An 18,903-nucleotide genomic window follows, 5' to 3' on the forward strand; every position below is an offset into this window, starting at 1 on the left:
TCAGTAATGAGGACATGGCAGTTAAGGAAAAATGGGAACAAGAAACTAATGTAGCGATAAAAGACAACGAATGGGAAAAAACATTGAAAGAGGGACACAAAATAACCAACAGCCCGACATGGAGGGAGTTTGAATGGAAAGTAAAAATGCGATTCTTCTATACACCCTCTATCACTTCAAAATATAAAAATACCTCAAATCTATGCTGGCGTAACTGTGGGGGGGTCGGTGACTTTACGCATATTTTCTGGAATTGCCCTGTAATATTAAATTTTTGGAGAAGTATCCAGAGAGAAATAAAATTAATCACGGGCTGGGAGTTGCGGTTGGACCCAAAGGCTTACGTAATAGGAATTTTGCCAGAAGAATTACTATCTGGTCAACAGAAATATATACTAAGGGTAATGCTTCTGGTAGCAAAGAAAATGATCACAGTGTCCTGGCTGAAACCACAACCTCCTGACATAAAACAATGGAGAGACAAATTAAAGCAAATGTACATTATGGAAAAAATCACTGCAAGACTTCAACTGAAACTTGACCAATTTGAGAAAAGATGGAAGCCTATCACACAAATTTTACTTGATGTCTAAACACCTCCCCCTATTTATTATGTGCGTTGTTTTTTTTTTTTTTTTTTTTTGGGTGTATATTTTGATTTATTATTTTATATATATGTATATATATATATATATATATATATTTCTTTTTGTATGGATGTATTGTATGAACATTTATTCTTCCTTTCTATTAATAGTATTTTTTTCTTCTTTGTTGTTTCTTCTGTTATTTATGAGTGTGTCAAGTGTATATATTTTGTGTTGATGTATGATGGAGGAATCAAACCTCTGTCAAAATTGGTGTGAGAAATAAAAAGTGAAAAAAAAAAAGAAATGCCAAATCATTTTTTTCTTCCCAAAATTATCTTCATTTGCAAACTCAAATTCCAAGTGTTATTAATGGGTATTTTAGTTACGCTGATAACAATTGTTCCTGATTTTTTAATTTATTTTTTATTTTTATTTTTCTAGTAATAATATGTACATAATGATATAATGAAACATATTTACAATATGAAATGTTAAACTACATAAATAATCACGTTTGAAAAAATGAAAAAATATGGTGTAAGATTTTTTTGTATTTTGTGATGAAAATACAACAGTTTGTAAGGGCTTGAAGCCGTGGAGGTTGACAGGTAATGCAAACAGCACAGTCATTTTTTGCACAAGCCCCGAGTCGTCAGTTCAGGTTTTTTCGCTGAAGGAGCTATCATTATTCATTCATTTATCGCGTGCCGGTGTTTCTGTGGCTGGGTCAAAACACGGATTTTTCCTCTTCTGCGAGTCGCTGTGCAGACGCACACGGAGCAGAAGAGCCCTCCCCTACCGTAAAGCCTCTAAACAACACGGCGCGCAACAGAAAAATGTCTAAATTACAGGTAAAAATGCGCATGTTTTAAATAAATAATCATTATTATTTTGCCGTGCGCTCGCGTGCCACTGGTTAACCCTTCGCGTGCCATTGCTGGCCCGCGTGTTGTAGGTTGCCCACCCCTGCCAAAGAGTGTGGGGTTGCTTTAAACTGTGGTGATGAGAATGGCTACTGTAATTAAACGGCCGTGAGCACAGAGCAGGGTTCCAACTACCTTGTTGAATACAACACTGGCGACAAAGATGGAACATCCACTCTCGCTGCCTCCTCTGTCTCTCGCCCTGCCTGCCCTGCCAGTCTCGTACTTTTGATGGTTAGGATCTTTTGAAATGTCTATTGACGCCATCGGGCCATTATAAGCTAGCAACGTGTGTAGTCAGGCAATGCTAATCCATAGCTTGGTCAGTGAGGGCCAACGCATTTTTTTGAAGCCTGGGAAATCTGCGTACTGTATTGTTTGCTCTCAGGACACTTAACCGCTCCACAGAGCGTCGTCACCTTCTGGCAGCATCCACTATTACGTCGGTCCACCATTATGTCACCAGACAATACATCACTAATTTAAAAAAAAAATGCAAAAGAGAAATCCGGCCCAGCCCGAGCCCGAGTTGATGATTGAAGTTTGAGGCCCAAATTTCGGTCGGGTTCAGGATGTTACCATTAATCAGCACCTTTCATGATTTAGGACATGAATAAAATAATCTGAAAACCAAATTTGCAAGTACCACTTAGAATTGTAAACCTGAAAATGGTGTTATATCGATACTTTTTTCTATTCAAGACGGTCAACTCAACCTTAAATCCAACCTTGACCATGCAACATGGAGTACTCTGAAGTCAAGTCAAGTCATTTTTATTTGTATAACCCTTAATCACAATTAGTCTCTAAGGGCTTCACAAGTTATTACATATAAGATTAGGTCCACTGCAGACACAGGCTTTTTTCTTCTCAAAATGAAAGTACATTTTTAAAAGATAAAAATGCAGGAATAATAGTTGCATTAAAAAAATAACAACCTTTGGGGATAAATTATGAGGGTGCTGTCATTCTTAAAATAATTTAGTAGGTTGAAAACTTTCATCTGTTGTTCAAAGTAATCAGATTAAAAAACCTGCTCAAATGTTAAAATTTGTTCTATGACATTTACTAGCTAATTATTGTTTATATAGTAAAAGAAAAACACCAGATGAGAGAGAATCATGTGCTCAGTAACATTCTGAGAGTACTAACTTAAGGGAGGAATTGCAAATTTAGAGGCCACATTAAAGATGCCTGGAGTTCCAACTATTATTTATTAAATGCCAATGTGCTCTATACTCAAATGTTTGCATCTCTGGGAATTGCAACAGCTTTTACTTGTGCGGCCCAGTCTTTATTTTTAGAGGTTGGAGGCAGATGAGAAGTTAAAGCAAGAAGAGCAAAAAAACGGCAATAAAATCAGGAAAAGAGTGAGGTGATAAATGAAAAATGAAGAAATAGAAGGTGAGTCCCCGCAACCCAATTGAGGATAAGCAGTGCAGATAATGGATGGATGGAATGGATGGAAGGTGAGTGATGAAAGAGCAAGGGAGGGAGGGAAAGATAGTGAGAGAGAAATACAAGAGTGGAGTGAGGGAGAGAAGCAGGAGTGTATGGAGCATCACTTGTCTTTCACTCAGTAGGGGCGCAGAAGAGGAAGGGAGGGGAGTATCCCAATTGCCAGCGCTTTATAAAAATCCTACCCTGAGAAGCGGGTTCCAAAAACTCAACGCACACGCACAAGTGCACACACTCATACTCTCTCTCCCCCTCCATCCTTCCCGCCCTCCATCCTTGTGGACTCCCTCTCGCATCCTTCGGTCTTCCGCTCACAAGTCAGAGTGTATTCTGAAGTGCGCGCTCACTGCCTGTTTGGCTCAGAGCGCATCAACCAGCTTTCTAAAAGTGATCCTTGTACGCGCCGTCCTGGACTGAGCGCAGCCGGAAGGTCCGTCGAAGTGTATGCGGGTTTCAGCTTCACGCACCCGCTGCCCGACCCATCGCGCCCCCATTCAGGATCTGCGGGTCCTCTTCCTCGGCAACAGACTCCCCACACCAAACGGTCACCATTTCCGCCCCCGGGAGACCCACGCTGGCCGCTCAGCCCCTTCCCCGACTCAGCATCGGGAAGAAGACCCTGGTGGCGGCCGCCGTTGGGGTAATGCTGGTCTTGGTCCTGGTGGTACTCATCCCTGTGCTGGTCAGCTCCGTGGGGACGGACCCCAGCCACTATGAGATGCTGGGCACCTGTCGCATGGTGTGCGACCCCTACCTGAACAAGGGGACCCCCAGCAGCAGCAGCAGCAGCACCAGCTCCACCGGCTTGCAAGCAGAAGCGGAGGCGTTGAGCGACAATACCAACATCCTGCCACCCTCCACGCTCTTGCAGGGTCCACAGGGGAAGCCCGGTCGGCCGGGGAAGCCGGGGCCGCCGGGGCCACCTGGAGAACCAGGGCCGCCCGGGCCAGTGGGACCCCCGGGAGATAGAGGGGACCAAGCCAGGACTGGGATTTTGGGTCTGGAAGGGAACAATGGAGCTATCAGCACAGCAACCTACAGCACAGTGCCCCGGGTGGCCTTCTATGCCGGGCTCAAGAACCCACACGAGGGCTACGAGATCCTGAAGTTCGATGACGTGGTCACCAACCTTGGCAACAATTACGACGGCATCGCGGGCAAGTTTGTGTGCAGCATCCCAGGCACGTACTTCTTCATCTATCACGTGCTGATGAGGGGGGGTGACGGCACCAGCATGTGGGCCGACCTATGCAAGAATGGACAGGTGAGTGCTTGGGAACTTTTGTCCGACTTAACTTCAAAAAGCCCCACTTGCACTGTTTAATGACATCCCAAACAACAGCCCCGCTCTATTATCAATTGTAATTGTTAAACATTGCATCTATTATTACAATTTGTTATTGATTTTTTAAGCTCACTTAGCCAACACTGCAACCAATATAGTAAGCAATTTGTTAAATTAAAATAATAAGGTAACAATTATGCATTATCAGCTTAGCATGTGTTGTGGGTATGCAACCAATGTGATTGAGATAGGTAAAATGAAATGATCTGCATTTATACAGCGCTTTTTAAGTCAATGAAGAATTCCCAAAGCGCTTTACAATGTGCTTCACATTTCCCAATAGCGGCGTTGCAGCCATGTAAGGCGCTAACCTGCTTATTGGGGGCATAAGGGGTTCAGTGTCTTACCCAAGGACACTTCGACATGTAACACGGAGGAGCCGGGATTCGAACTGCGATCTCTTGATCCCAAGACGAGTGCTCTACCTTCTGAGCTACTGCCATGATTTACTGTACAGGATATCATTAAAAGTGTACAGGGGTACCTAATAAAAGGTCCCTAAGGTTGCGTGCAGGGCGCACATCTGTGGCATGCGGTTCGCCTGGAGATGAAAATGTGTTGACTGGTTGCAAATTGTGTCCCCCCCGTCCGCTTGTAATGCGTCCTGACATTGCCCCCCCCATCCCTACTTTAACCTGCATCCCCTTCCACACACACACATACATTTTTGAAAGCCTATCTGCACCTTTCTTCACTTCCCAGAGAATTTATTTTTGGGGATTAGCACGAGGAGGTTATTTTGGACTTGTGTGTCAGGGAAATTTAAATCAACACCTCGATACCAACCACACAAATGCAACCTTAAATGTTGCTGTGTTAAACACTTGAGTATGGAAGTGTCCACAATCTTCTGATACCATTTAAATAGCATTCACCGCTTCTCTTTGCCGTCCGTGCATAACTTTTACAAGGCACTAATTTGATACGAGGGGTCCTCCCGGGTCACTAATGTGCGTGTTTGCCCGTGCAGTTTGCACTCTGTCAAGGTGCCTGTCATTAAATCTGGCCATGTAAAAAAAAAAAGGAAAATAAGAGACCGACGTGACACTGAGTGCACCTGAAATAAATCTGCTAAAATACCCTTTTAAAAAGCACAAACAGAATAAATAAACACACATAAATCTCGAAACATTTTTTTACCAGGAATATAAATAGAGAAATAAAACCCATTCTGCATTCCAGTTTGAATATAGAACCGAGAGTGCTTATTTTAACCCTCCCTTTGGTACTTATGGGAAATTGAATAAGCTCAAATAAAATAAAATACATAAAACTCCTTTACAGGTCAAATCAAATCAAAATTTATTTGTATAGAACTCTTCCGACTCTAAAATGTAACTCAAACTGCTGTATCAAAATATTCAATGTGCAATAAGAAAAATGCCATCTTTCTCCCCAACCTGGAATATCAACTAAGCGCAGAAATAGGACAATGAATAAATAAATAAATAATTGGATACAAATAAGCAAATAGATGAAAACAAAATTGAATAAATAGATAATGGCAAAGCACAGAATAACCGAGGGAGGAAAGGGACTTGAGGGCGGCTCGTCTGCACATATACAGGTGGCAGCAGACGATGGCATGAAGGAATTTAAATCTTTGCTCTAAAGATGATGGTTTTGAGTACTGTTATACACTGACGGACATTCAACAAAACAAAACAAAAAGTGAGGTCATACAAATATGATGAATTTAAAATGTATGTTATTAGTTTGAGCTTCTCATTATGCAACATTACCAAACAACATTATAAGAACAGCTTTCAATGCTGCTAGATGGGAAAATGTTTGAAAGAATGCACACAAACACAAGAAAATTAAATTTGTATTTATTTTATTTATTTGAAATTATTGTCTGCATAATGAGACTGCACATTCAGAAGCTTAACACTCCAATTAAATATCTTAACATTGACGGCAAGAGTAAATTGTCTACAGCAACCCAAGTGGGAAAACAACAGCCTCATCATTATCTTTCACCAAACATATATATATATATATATATATATATATATATATATATATATATATATATATATATATATATATATATATATATATATATATATATATATATATATATGCGTATGCATATGCAAATGAGTCACGGCAACTTGCTCAACGCAGAACAATGCAAGAAGGTGCCGCGGTCCTGAAATGAAGTTTAGAAACTGAGTTGAATATACAAAGCGTCACTGATTCTGCTGCAAGGACCCCAACAGCCCCGCCCCCCACCCGTTTATCAGGACAGCCAGGTAGAGGTTAACTGCTTCACCCTCGTCAAGTTCAAAACACGGTGGCCTCGGCAGCGTAACGTCTCACTCCACAGCTTTTTTCCTTTTTTATGGCCGTGCATAAAGGCGCTGATATACAATCAGGGAGGAGTAACATATGTTGATGGTAAGACACCTTCTGTTGCTGTGTTATTGCGCTCCCCGAGGGAAAGAAAGGGGGGCTGTGGAGGCACTTAAGTTGCAAATACACACACATTGCATGCATCTCTGGGGGTCCCCATCATTGTAATCAAGTAGAAATGGTTTGTCTTTGTTTGCCCTTTCATGCTTAACTACAGTATAGGAAATATAATAATGACGAAGCAACACGCAGCAGACACAAAACTTACTATGAAAGCTGACTCTTTTTTGCAAAAGATAATTATATTGATTATTTCAGCACGGCGGCGCAGTGGTTAGCGCTTGTGCGGCACAGTTCATGTCATGGGAACCTGTCGTGGGTTCAAATCCAGCTCCAGACTTCCTGTGCGGAGTTTGTATGTTTTCCCCGTGCTTGCGTGGGTTTCCTCCGGGCACTCCGGTTTCCTCCCACGTTCCAAAAACATGCAATTCAGGTGAATTGGCCGGTCCAAATTGTCCCTAGGTGTGAATGAGCGAATGAGTTGTCTGTCCCTGTGTGCCCTGCGATTGGCTGGCAACCAGTTCAGGGTGTCCCCTGCCCACTGCCCGGAGTTGGCTGGGATGGGCTCCAGCCCCCCCGCGACCCTAATGAGGATAAGCGGTACGGCTAATGAGATGAGATTTCTCTATTGCCTGTCTATGTGTGTTGCTCAACCGTTCGTGCTCAAATTCACTCAAGCAATTTGTGACAAAATGGGAAGCCTGACGGTAGGTCACATGGCGCCCTCATTTTCTCTCATGATAAATGCTTAAAGATTGTTTCTTAAAACCAGGGAAGTCTGTAGTTTTCTGTGTTTTAAAATAAATAATGTCAAGATGTTTCAGGAATTTTTCTGTATTGACCAATTATTGTACAGGCTGCCTGGAATTTTTGTGATTATTCTTGTTGAGATCGATCTGCCCTAGACAAACTTGTTCCTTCAACCAACTCTCCACACTCCTTCTCTATCAACCATATTGAAGGGTTGTTCACTATCACAGATTTTCTACACATGGTCTTACTTTTTGGTCTTTTTTTTCTCTCTCATAGATTGAGGGGTAAAAAAAAACAGCTTTGTCTCTGCTTTGCTCCGCCTGCATATGTGTCATTTCTACCCTGTGATTTGATGGTTACCACACGTGGATGACTGTGATACCAATGTCTGAGTAATAATCCATTTAGGGAAGTTGCTACCACCTTGTGGGTGTTTTGGAGAACAACTCTGATTGAATTCCATTTTATGCATAAGGGCCGGTCACACAGACATTTGCGGCTGATTCACGGCCAGAAACTTCTGCCTTTGAGGCGGACGCCATTGGACGCATTAAGATCGCCATTCAGACGAGATACAGCGGTGCTTAACACGCAATCGGAAATTAGCGCGCGGGTGGCAGCGCGAAATTATTTGGCGCTGCTCAAATCTTCAGAGCGCGGGCACACAGCCTTTCACGAGCGCACTGAGGGGGGGTTTTGGGGTTTTTAAGGGTCATTGTTCTATCTTCGTTATTCATTATCCATTATCCGTTATCGGTCAGTTCATAATACGCTACAAAGCCTAGGAGCCGGGACACCTACTCTCAGCCAAAAGGCCAAGCTAAGGTCCTAGCCCTAAAGCCTTGCTGCGATCATTGCGAAAGCACCGTTCCCGGAGGTACTGCAATACCGGGCCGATGCGTGGAGTGGACAGAGCAAGCTCTTATTCCATCTCCGGAATGCAAAAATCAAAGATCAGTACACAATTCTGGAGTACACAATCTTATATTCATGATTGGCAAACCACGGCCAGAAATTTCTGGCCGTGAAGCAGATGCTGTTAAGCGCAGTTGGACGTTTTGAGACCGCCATATAGACGAGATAGAGCAGTGCTTTACTCGCGGTCGGAAATGTTCACGTTGTTGGCCGCGTTCAAAACTTTTGAGCTGCTCAAAAGTTTGAGCACGTGTTAAACCGCGTGCCGCACACGTGGTCAACACGAGGTAATGACGCAGAAATGACGCGGAACGACGTGCTCTGGCCGCGGCCAGGGCGTGCTTACACATGGGTAGGATGGGAAATTTCAGCGGGTAATCGTGGGTGGAGCATGGTAATAGCATGTTCTGCGCCTGTATCGCGGTGTTATTACGTGAAATTAGCGTGTTACGCGTGTGACAGTCAAACGCCTTTCTCCGTGTATAAACAGCGCGAATGCCGAGCACACGTCATTTGTGCTCGTGACGTCAAGGGGGTGAACATGGATCCCCGTCAGCGTAGTTTCTCTTCATTTCGAATAAATCTTTCGGTGCATTCGCAGCAAAACTTTAAATTTGGGACCTTAGCTTAGCCTTTTGGTTGAGAGTAGCAAGGCTTTGATGCTAGGTCCTTAGCTTGGCCTTTTTGCTAAGTCCACGGGCAAAAAAAAAACCGCAAAATTTTAGCTGTGATTCAGCCGCAAACGGCTGTGTGACCGGCCCCTTATATCCATACCCCATCTTCTATTCTTTAAAGTTTTTTTTCTTTTAGCCCCAAAGTCTGGAAATGTAATTTGAAAGGCCTTGTCAAACGGAGGCGCTGGTGCCCCCATGGTAATGAGAGGGTTAAACAGTATAATGACAAACACACATTACACTGGGACAATAAGGGCAGACAGAATCAAATCTGTCTGTGGGACCTGTTATTTGGAAAGGCAATGGCAGAAGGGATCAGGCTTTTTATAAGGCAGGCCCTCCTAAATCTTATCATTCTCTATGTGCGCCCTGATGGTAGTGGGATGACGTATTTGTGTAGTTGGTGAGTGATATCCTGGACTATTATATCTGCCATTATAGAGCAGTACAGGAGGATGGGTTGAACGACGCCTTAGGGCCCGGTCACACAGCCGTTTGCGGCTGAATCACGGCCAGCAATTTCTGCCTGTGAGGCGGACGCTTTGAGATCGCCATACAGACGAGATACAGCAGTGCTTAACACGCGGTCGGAAATTCACGCACGGCTGGCAGCGCGAAAAAGTTTTGCGCTGCTCAATACTTTAGCGCACGGGTACACAGCCTTTCACGGGCGTATCGAGGCTGAAATTTCTGGCCATGAAGCAGACGCTGTTGGGCGCTGTTGGACGCTTTGAGACCGCCATATAGACGATATACAGCAGTGCTTTCCGTAGGAGTCGGATTTGGGAACAACACCGGCTCGGGAGCTTTTATACCCGTGGTCCACACGAGAAAATGACGCGGAAATGACGCGATGAGGAAGCGGAACAGTCGCCGGCGTCTGTTTTGCGGGCATACCACCGATGAACAGCCAATTTTGCGCATTTTCCATCGCGGGCAACCACGGGCAAAAAAAACCCGCAAAATTTTACCCGCGATACAGATGCAAACGGCTGTGTGACCGGGCCCTTAGGTATAGTAGTGACAGGAGCTGATACACCATAACACACTACCTTTCAAAAGTTTGGCGTCCCTTAATAATTGCAATACTTTGACATAGGTGAAGTATTAAGGATAATTAAAAAAAAGATATTTATTTTCAACCTTCACAATGTTTCGAAGATACCCTCTATACAAAAAACATTTGACCGAATGGGCCCCGCCCCTCAAAAAGATTGTCCACCCTGCCATATGATATACTTGGGAATTACTTTTTACTAAGTTATTTGTGGGTCGTACAGTGAACCTGACAGATGACTAGTTAAATGTCACAATTATGTTTATGATTTATTTTCAACTATTTGATTGACAGTCGGGTGGGGTTTCACAAACATAAACATCATTTTGAAGGCTCATTACATATACAAGGGATATGAGCTTGGCAAGTTCATATTATAGACAGCGTATAATTTCATATTCTTCTCTGTAGAGAGATAAATATACAACAGACGTTTTTAGATTTTTGCTGTATGCTGATTTTAATTGCCAGCTGCTCATGATAATTGGCTCCTAGTATGAAAGAAACTGCAGACATATTCAGAAATGATAATTGCAGTGAGGAAAATGAAGTTGCAAATGTCTCAATTTGTTTATTTATTATTTTTTTTTCCGAATTCGAAACAGATACAGATCTAGCTGAGCAGGTGCGCTACTTGCACCCAGAATATATGTGGTTAAAGGTGGAGTGCGTCGTTGGAGGTGTCCTTAAAATGTTACAAGTATAATATTTTATTTAAAAGATATGTGTTAACAATGTCCAACTGAGTTCAAAGAGTCCTTTTTTCCATGACATTAGCAAAGCTGTTCAAGGCAGAACATATTAGGTAGCTTGAATGGGGGTGAGTTGGGGTTTGTCCTGGAGAGTGACTTCATGCTCGTTCCTGTGATTTTTTTTTCAAGTCTATTTGTTATCTTAGTCTGAAAATGATGAAATCAAGAAAAGGCCTGTTTCAATTACAGTCAAATGGCAACCGTAACCCTAGAAAAGATGAAAAAAAGAATAGTTTATTGGTGAACATCCAAGAAATGCATGAACTTGCATGTGCAACGCGAAACATCCTAATCTGCAAAGTAGAAACCTATATTTATTTATTTATTAGTGAAGAATATCTCACCTCATCAGGTGCACCGCTTATCCTCAGTAGGGTTGCGGGGGTGCTGGAGCCCATCCCAGCAATCATCGGGCAGTGGGCAGGGGACACCCTGAATTGGTTGCCAGCCAATCACAGGGCACACGGGGACAGACAACTCACTCGCTCAGTTACACCTAGGGACAATTTGGACTGGCCAATCCACCTGAAATGCATGTCTTTGGAATGTGGGAGGAAACCGGAGTGCCTGGAGGAAACCCACGCAAGCACGGGGAGAACATACAAACTTCGTACAGTAAGGCCGGGAGCTGCATTTGAACCCACGCAGGAGGTTCCCACGACCTCAAAACTGTGCCGCACACACGCTAACCACTGCGCCGCCGTGCTGCCCTCGTGAAGAATATATCCAACGTAAAGTATTTGTACTTTATGAAGTTTAATTCCTTTTTTTTTTCTAACAACTTCTCCACTATCAAATTAGAACTTTCAAACTAATTTTGCTGTTTTGTTGCACATCTTTATTAATTAAGGACCTGTTCCACTCAACTTTAGTTGATACTTTGCCACTATCATATGACCGTTATGGAGAACTGTATTCCCCTTCTAGTTCTGTCCTAGAGAAATCAAACATTTTTGAAAAAGCATCAGGGAGCCTCTCGGGAGCACCAAAAACTGCATGGGGTTCCTGAGTAGGTTTAGCAGGTGGAGAGGTCCAACATTGTTGGCGATAGGAAGCATCTTCCTCTGCTTAGCCAGTCAGAATGCAGAACACGATGCACGATAAAAATCTATACAGTACATAATAAGCACTACTAAATTTACTGCAAGTGAGGAACAAACTGAGAAACACCCTGAAAAAAGGAGGGTGTCTTTGTATATCGGGAAAGCCCCAAAAACACAACAGGACCCACTGAGTCACAAAAACATCAAATTCAGATTTCAAAAGTGTAACCTCTCTTCTTTTATGGTCTGCCCGAATCCAATTTTCAACTCAATCACCAGGTCAAAATAATTAACCTGACTTTGGCCAAAAGTACATTTGCTTCAAATATGCAACTACTCTGCAAGTGGTTTAAAAAAAAAAAGGACTCAGCTTGTTTTATGGATGACGGCGTTGGCCTCAAGAGCCTTCTCAGTCGAACATTTGGTGCTGACTGATTCTAAATGTTGGGCCACATTAGCTAATGGTGCGCTGGTTGTCCGTACGGAGACCGCGCAGCGGTACCAGAGCCCTCCTCAGCTCATTAAGGCGCCAAAAAAGCCGCACTGTGCACTGGGACAAGAAGCACAGAGCGAGGCCAGGGTACTGAGCCACTACTTTATCATCTTCGGGCTGCAGTGGTGCGGCGAGGTTGCCGTACCCTGCGGCGCCGTTTCACCCCAGCAAAAAGCCGCTCCTACTCCTCTCCAGACCGTGTCAAACATTGACACGACATTTGAAAGCTTACTTGCCGGCGTGCAAAAGAATTGCGGCGTTGTTTCTGAAACTTTTCTGCGCCTTCCTGGGAGGTAAACAAATCTATTTTCAGCGCCGCCAATTTCTTACCCTCTTCCCTTTCGCCGTCCTTGAGCTCCACGGGCGCACGTTCTTTGACTCAGAGCCTAAATCGATGATGCTTGTGGGGGGAAAAACTTGGAGATGGTGTAAGAAACGCAGAAGGAGAAAGGCACGTTGCTGAAATTAGTAACCTTTACTAGGTACTTTAATTAAAAATTAATTCTGTTACTCTGCGGATTACTTACACCCAAAAGTAGCATGTTACTCTAAAAGTAACCATCTAGTTACAAGTTACCGGATATACTCACATTGAAGTCGCCCCCCTTAAACTGCTATAAAATTACCCACATAATAATATAGAGTTATGAAGCTGTCATATTTCTTGTGTAATCTTGAGAGCTTGCAAACAAACCCTTAGCCAACACACTCCATATCCATTTTGTCTATGGGCTCCAAATCACTCAAATATTTTCCCCTTCATTGCTTAGTTTTTTCGGATACTTTTCCCCTTTTCCCAGGCTTAGTGTTTTCCAGGCTCATACCAGGCATCTTCGGGCAGTGGGCAGGGTATATCCTGAATTAGTTGCCAGTCAGTCGCAGGGCACACAGAGACAGACAACTCACTCGCATATTCACGCCAAGGGACAATTTGGACCCGCCATTTAACCTTACTCGTATATCAGTGGAATATGAGAGGATTCCGGAATGCCCGGGGGAAACCCATGCAGGCACGGAGAGAACATGCAAACTCTGCACGGAGAGGCCGCAGTCCCTGGACTTGAACCCTGGAGCTGAGCACTAAACACGCAGCCGCAATGCCAGGACCAACAACCAAATTTTTGCATTCAAGCAAGCCCCATGATTTCAGTATTTTATAATTGTAGAGACAGCTTAGATGCCAGTATAAAGGGTAGGGAGAATATCAGTGAAAAGAAATTCTTATACACTGTGCTTGAGACAGTGCTACTGTAAATGTTTTGAGTTTTCTGTGCAGCCATTTGAGACCTTTTATGATCAAGGGCCAAACAAATAAACATGACTCGAATTGCACTTTGTAGGGCTATATATACAGTACATGCCAACTCCACTTAAATTATGTGATTAGCAGTGTGATGTGGCAGGTTACGGGTTAAATAAACTCGAGCAATTTTTTAGTACAATACGTAAACGAGAAAAGTATGTGCGTTCCAGGATCGAGTTACCTTGAAACTCCCAACCCTACTTATGTATGCCCATCTCAATATAATCTAAATTTATAAGACAAGTGGGCAAGATCCAGGATATGTTTGCCCTCCCCCCCTTTTAAAATATTGTTATTAATCCTCCAAAACACTTTGAGACTTAATTAAAAGCAACGACTAGAGCGTGGGGCCCTCCAGAGGGCCGTATTGAATAATCACCGTCTCCTCCTTTAATAAGCTTTACCGTCCTTCGTGCACATGGCGCTTCCTTGGCAATTATCGCCACAGTCTTCCTCTGGCGTCCGTGCTCGGCCCCCCACAAACTGAATCCTCACCGCGCTCATGCACACGCCAGCCGTGCATCGCCCTCCATCTCTCCTTTCACATCCGCTCAGCTCTGCAAGTGGTCCCAAAAAAAGGAACTTTTTTAGGACCGCTGACAAACTGCATCGCCGCGAAGCATCTTGCTCCGTCTGATTTTTTTAAGTATCGCACAAATGAGTTGTTCCACTGTGCCTTCAGCGGTCGCCGCTTTATCCACCTTTGTTGTGCGTTCAGGTGAACAAGACATTGAAATGCGAAAGCAAACCCGGGCCTTGAATATGGGAGCCATCTGGATGCGGCTTGCTGGCATACGTCCATGAGGCAGTTGAAACAAAATAAAAAGCTTCATCTGAGTTTGACTTTTTTTTGGTCAAAAATGCACGGGTCACATCAAGCGTTGATTGATTTTGATATTCCAGCAATGTTTTGGAGCTGCTATTCTTGGCGGAGAGGACTGAGAGGACTCTGTGTGCGCTGTAACAGAAAACGCATTGTTGGAAATAGGCAGACCTGGCTTGAGAAGGAATGAGTCTCAGTTGAGATCAGTCAAGTCAATTATATGGCCCTTGGGCCAGACCTGATTCGTTGGATGATTTAATCCAGCTCGCCACAATTGCGTGTAAAAAAAGCAAGTCTCCATCTTATTTCTATTAAAAGTTATGATCTTTTTGTCACAAATCGGAACGGGAAGCAGGAAGTAGGAACCAATTTGCGTAGACGTCCTCACATTTTAATTGAGAAAGAAAAGTTGTCCAAAACACAAACGGACCATACTAAAAAAAAAAACGGGTCAAACACAGGCAAAACTACAAACTAGGCATTTCCAGAATTAATCAGAACTTGCAGGAATCTCTCAGAATGTTACACCGAAGTGCAACAAAGTCCAACAAGCTCAACAAGTATAAACACGCATAAACAAGTTTTCAACAACGATCTGACAAATGCGAGTCAGCCGGTGTCAAGGGGGGGTGCCAGCTGGGCGCCATGGCAACCGTGCAGAACCTGACACTTTTTAAAATAAATACAAACCAAATGCAGTTTCCTGCCGCCGTAGGGCAGTAAAGGTGCAAAAGAGCTGGTGTCTAATCTGGCTTTATGGTAAAGATTATTCAGATTCAGATTCAGATTCAGATCTACTTTATTGTCATTCTAGTACACGTGTATACAGAACGAAATGTCGATGCATCTGACCCCCACAGTTTCCTTGAATGTACAGATATAAATAATGTTGTATTGTATTTTGGCTACGTATAGTATTTTACCATAGTGCCGATAGTGCAAGAAGAGTAGCTAACCAGATGCGCAAAATGGGCAGTCAGGTTAACAAGTCAGGTACACAGTAACATTAACACTGTAACAATAACGCTGTAATTACAATAGTGCAGAGAGCAATGTGCAAGGAGTGGCAAGCTATAAAAAAAACTGCCAGTAGTGCAAAAGTCAGATTAGCAGCCGTTTAGATTTAAGTTAACTATATGTTAGATTGACCATTTAACAGTCTAATGGCCAGGGGGACTAGACTATTGCGGAGCCTGGTGGTCCTGCACCGCACACTGCAGTACCTCTTCCCAGAGGCTAGCAGAGTGAACAGTCCATGATGGGGGTGAGAGGGGTCCCCGGTAATGTTTTTAGCATGGGATAGGCAGTGCTTCTGGCCAATGTCCTGAATGGAGGGAAGTGTAGTCCCGATTATTTTCTCTGCTGTCCTCGTTACCCTCCTCACACTACCCCAGTCGGTAGCGCTGCAGCCTCCACACCACACAGAGATACAGCTGGTCAGGATACTCTCTATGGTGCCCCTGTAGAATGTAATGAGGGAGGGTGGGGGCAGGTGGGCTCTCCTCATCCTCCGCAGGAAGTACAGGCGCTGCTGTGCCCTCTTAACCAGTGATGCAGTGTTTACGGACCAGGTGAGTTTGTTTGTAATGTGCACCCCTAGGAACTTGATACTGCTGACAACCTCCACAGCCTTGTTGTTGATGCAAAGTGGGGCATGGTCGGGCTGGTTTTTCCTAAAGTCGACAATGATCTCTTTAGTTTTGTCGACATTCAGGACCAGGCTGTTGTCCCTGCACCAGCCCACCAACTGCTCCACCTCCTCTCTGTAGGCCAGGTCGTCGTCATCCATGATGAGGCCCACCACTGTTGTGTCGTCAGCATACTTCACGATGTGGTTTGTGGCGGACCTAGGGACGCAGTCGTGTGTCATCAAGGTGAACAGCAAGGGGCTTAGGACGCAGCCTTGGGGGGAGCCCGTGCTGAGGTAGATGACATCTGAACTGTTCTGACCTATCCGCACTGATTGGGGTCTGTCACAGAGGAAGTCCAGCAGCCAGTTCCGCAGGGGGGTGTTGAAACCCAGGAGTCTCATTTTGTCCACCAGATGTTGTGGGATGATGGTGTTGAATGCTGAACTGAACTATATTTTGTAGTATTTTCTTAGCTTCAGTAGGTCCAGCGTAGTAGTTTGACCTGCATAGCTCGTTCACTGCTAAACTCTTATTTTGTTTTCATATTTATTCTAAAGCAGCATGACACTTGAGGCAAATATATATTTATTTAGCTCACTCTCGAGTTTGTTTTTATTAGTGGTGAGTTGGTTCAGATTTACATTTACTCAACTGTTAAAATAAACATAATGTTGACACATTTAATGCCAAACATAAAAAAGCAATTGTTTTTAAATGTTTATTTTGTGCTTAGAAAAGATCCCTTATCATCAGCGATTAAAATTTGTAGGGTACGGCTGAATGATAAAGCATAGTATATTATAGCATTTGTATATTGTATTATTTTTTTTTATTATTATTGTATTGTTCTCAGCGAAGGGATGCTGCTGGAAATGTGAATTTCCCTTCAGGGATGAATAAAGTATCTATCTATCTATCTATCTAGTACTTAACAGCAAAGCAAAATATTCGGTGTTGACCTTCTTCTTAGTCATCTGGCCCACCTGAGAGCAAAGAGTCTGGATCCAGCCCCAGAGGCAAACTGAGTTTGAAATCCCTGCTCTTGGTTATTTCTATGGAACGTTTGCCAGCAGTGGCACGCGGGGGGTTAACCAGTGGCACGCGAGCGAACAGCAACATAATAATGTTTTTTTTTTTTTCAAGCGCATTTACCTGAAATTTTGACATTTTCAGTTGCGCACCGTGTTATTTCGAAGTTTTACTTTAAAAGTGCTATATAAATGCAGACCATTTACCATTTATCATTTACGTTACCGCCCCACCGCGTGTCAGGGCGTATTTGCGCGGCGCCACGCAAAGATGAGTTTCGTGTCTTAACCCAGCCAACGAAACACATGCGCGATAAATGGACGAATCATGACGGCTCTCGATCGAAAACATCTTGTTCTTTCCAGCCAGTGTGGACAGATGAATTCAAAGCGCGGGCCATTAAAACGCAGTGTTTTCAGATAGCAAACGAACACAGACCCTAAAAACCTTTGTCGCTGCTAAAAACACAACCACTGAAGCTATCTAACAAAGTGATCACTGAATAGTAAGGCACGGAAAACCATTGACTGATGGCGAATATTTTAAAGAAGCGTGTGTGTGCGCACGCGCCTTCTGCGTTGCTGCTGTTACAGTATTTCAAGTTTTGATATTTTATGCAACAAGATATCATTGATGAATGGTATAGTAGCTGACCATATTACTTGTTTTTTGATTGAAGTTTATAATTGATGAAGAATGATTGATTCTGGTGGTAAAAAGTTTTTGTGGTAAAAAGTTAAAGTCAGAATGGCTACAGGCCTTTCCACATGTTGTTCACATGTGTTGTTTTAGTTGATAAACAAGAATACATAGTAGAAGATAAATAGGTCAGTTATACCAGTGTTTTTCAACCAGAGTGCGGGGCACACAAGTGTGCCGTGAGACCTTGTCTAGTGTGCCGTTGGAATTTTATCTTTCCAAAAAAATCAGGCCATTATTCAGTATTTTTGCACTCTTCAGACAAGGAACTGTAATAGTCATCCATATCAGCAGGTGGCAGTAGATTTTTATATACTTTTTATGTACTAATTATCTGCTTTTGAGGTAGCACAGTACATTTAATAACTTAATTTGTTTTTGCAAAGCGGTTTAAGATTGCACTGTAAAAAATAAAAACATAAAGCACATCATTCTTTTTTATTTCAGTATTATTTTCTTCTTTTTATATAGTAATTGTCTGCTTATGAGGTAGTACAGTAAAATATTTGAAGTAACTTCATTTTAAAATATTTTCGACGGACAGTGTGCCATGGAACTTTTTTATAAATAAAAGTGTACCTTGGTTCAAAAGGGCTTGAAAAACACTGAGTTATACTATTAAAATGTCTATCCATGTTGTATATTTGGATTGGTGTAAAATGACAGCTCTGTTGGATATTAAAAAAATGGTGTGCGAGTAATTAATCTTGGTGTGGCACACTGATTTACAAGGAAATTTGAAAGTGGCACTCCGCACCGAAAAGGTTGTTGACCCCTGCCCTGGTCGCTAGAGGGCAATAAAGGATGAACCATCAACTTTTGTGGGCCCAGCCGAGTCAGATGTTTAATCTGATGTAGTCTAATCTTATTGCCTATGCACTGATAAAACTTACATTTTATATTTGTTCATTTCAAACTAGTATGACAAACAATCATATATTTTTTCATAACTCCTACATTTTAATGGCATAGTGAGTTGGTTCAGGTGTAAAACTGC

General features: G+C 43.0%; 1 protein-coding gene and 1 pseudogene across 1 annotated transcript in view; one reads left to right on the forward strand and one right to left on the reverse strand.

Moving 5' to 3' along the window:
* Positions 1–3,105: 3,105 nt before the first annotated feature.
* Positions 3,106–18,903, forward strand: part of c1ql1l2 (complement component 1, q subcomponent-like 1-like 2) — a 39,604-nt gene continuing 23,806 nt past the window's right edge. The window contains exon 1 of the mRNA XM_088328888.1: positions 3,106–4,235. Within this exon, the coding sequence (XP_088185014.1) occupies positions 3,615–4,235 (621 nt within the window). The 5' untranslated portion in view covers positions 3,106–3,614. The remainder of the gene's footprint in view (positions 4,236–18,903) is intronic.
* Positions 8,343–8,521, reverse strand: LOC148373740 (U2 spliceosomal RNA; annotated as a pseudogene).

The sequence above is a fragment of the Urocampus carinirostris genome, chromosome 1 (genome assembly GCF_059441175.1).
Source record: "Urocampus carinirostris isolate Australia breed hairy pipefish chromosome 1, RoL_Ucar_1.0, whole genome shotgun sequence".
Taxonomy (NCBI): domain Eukaryota; kingdom Metazoa; phylum Chordata; class Actinopteri; order Syngnathiformes; family Syngnathidae; genus Urocampus; species Urocampus carinirostris.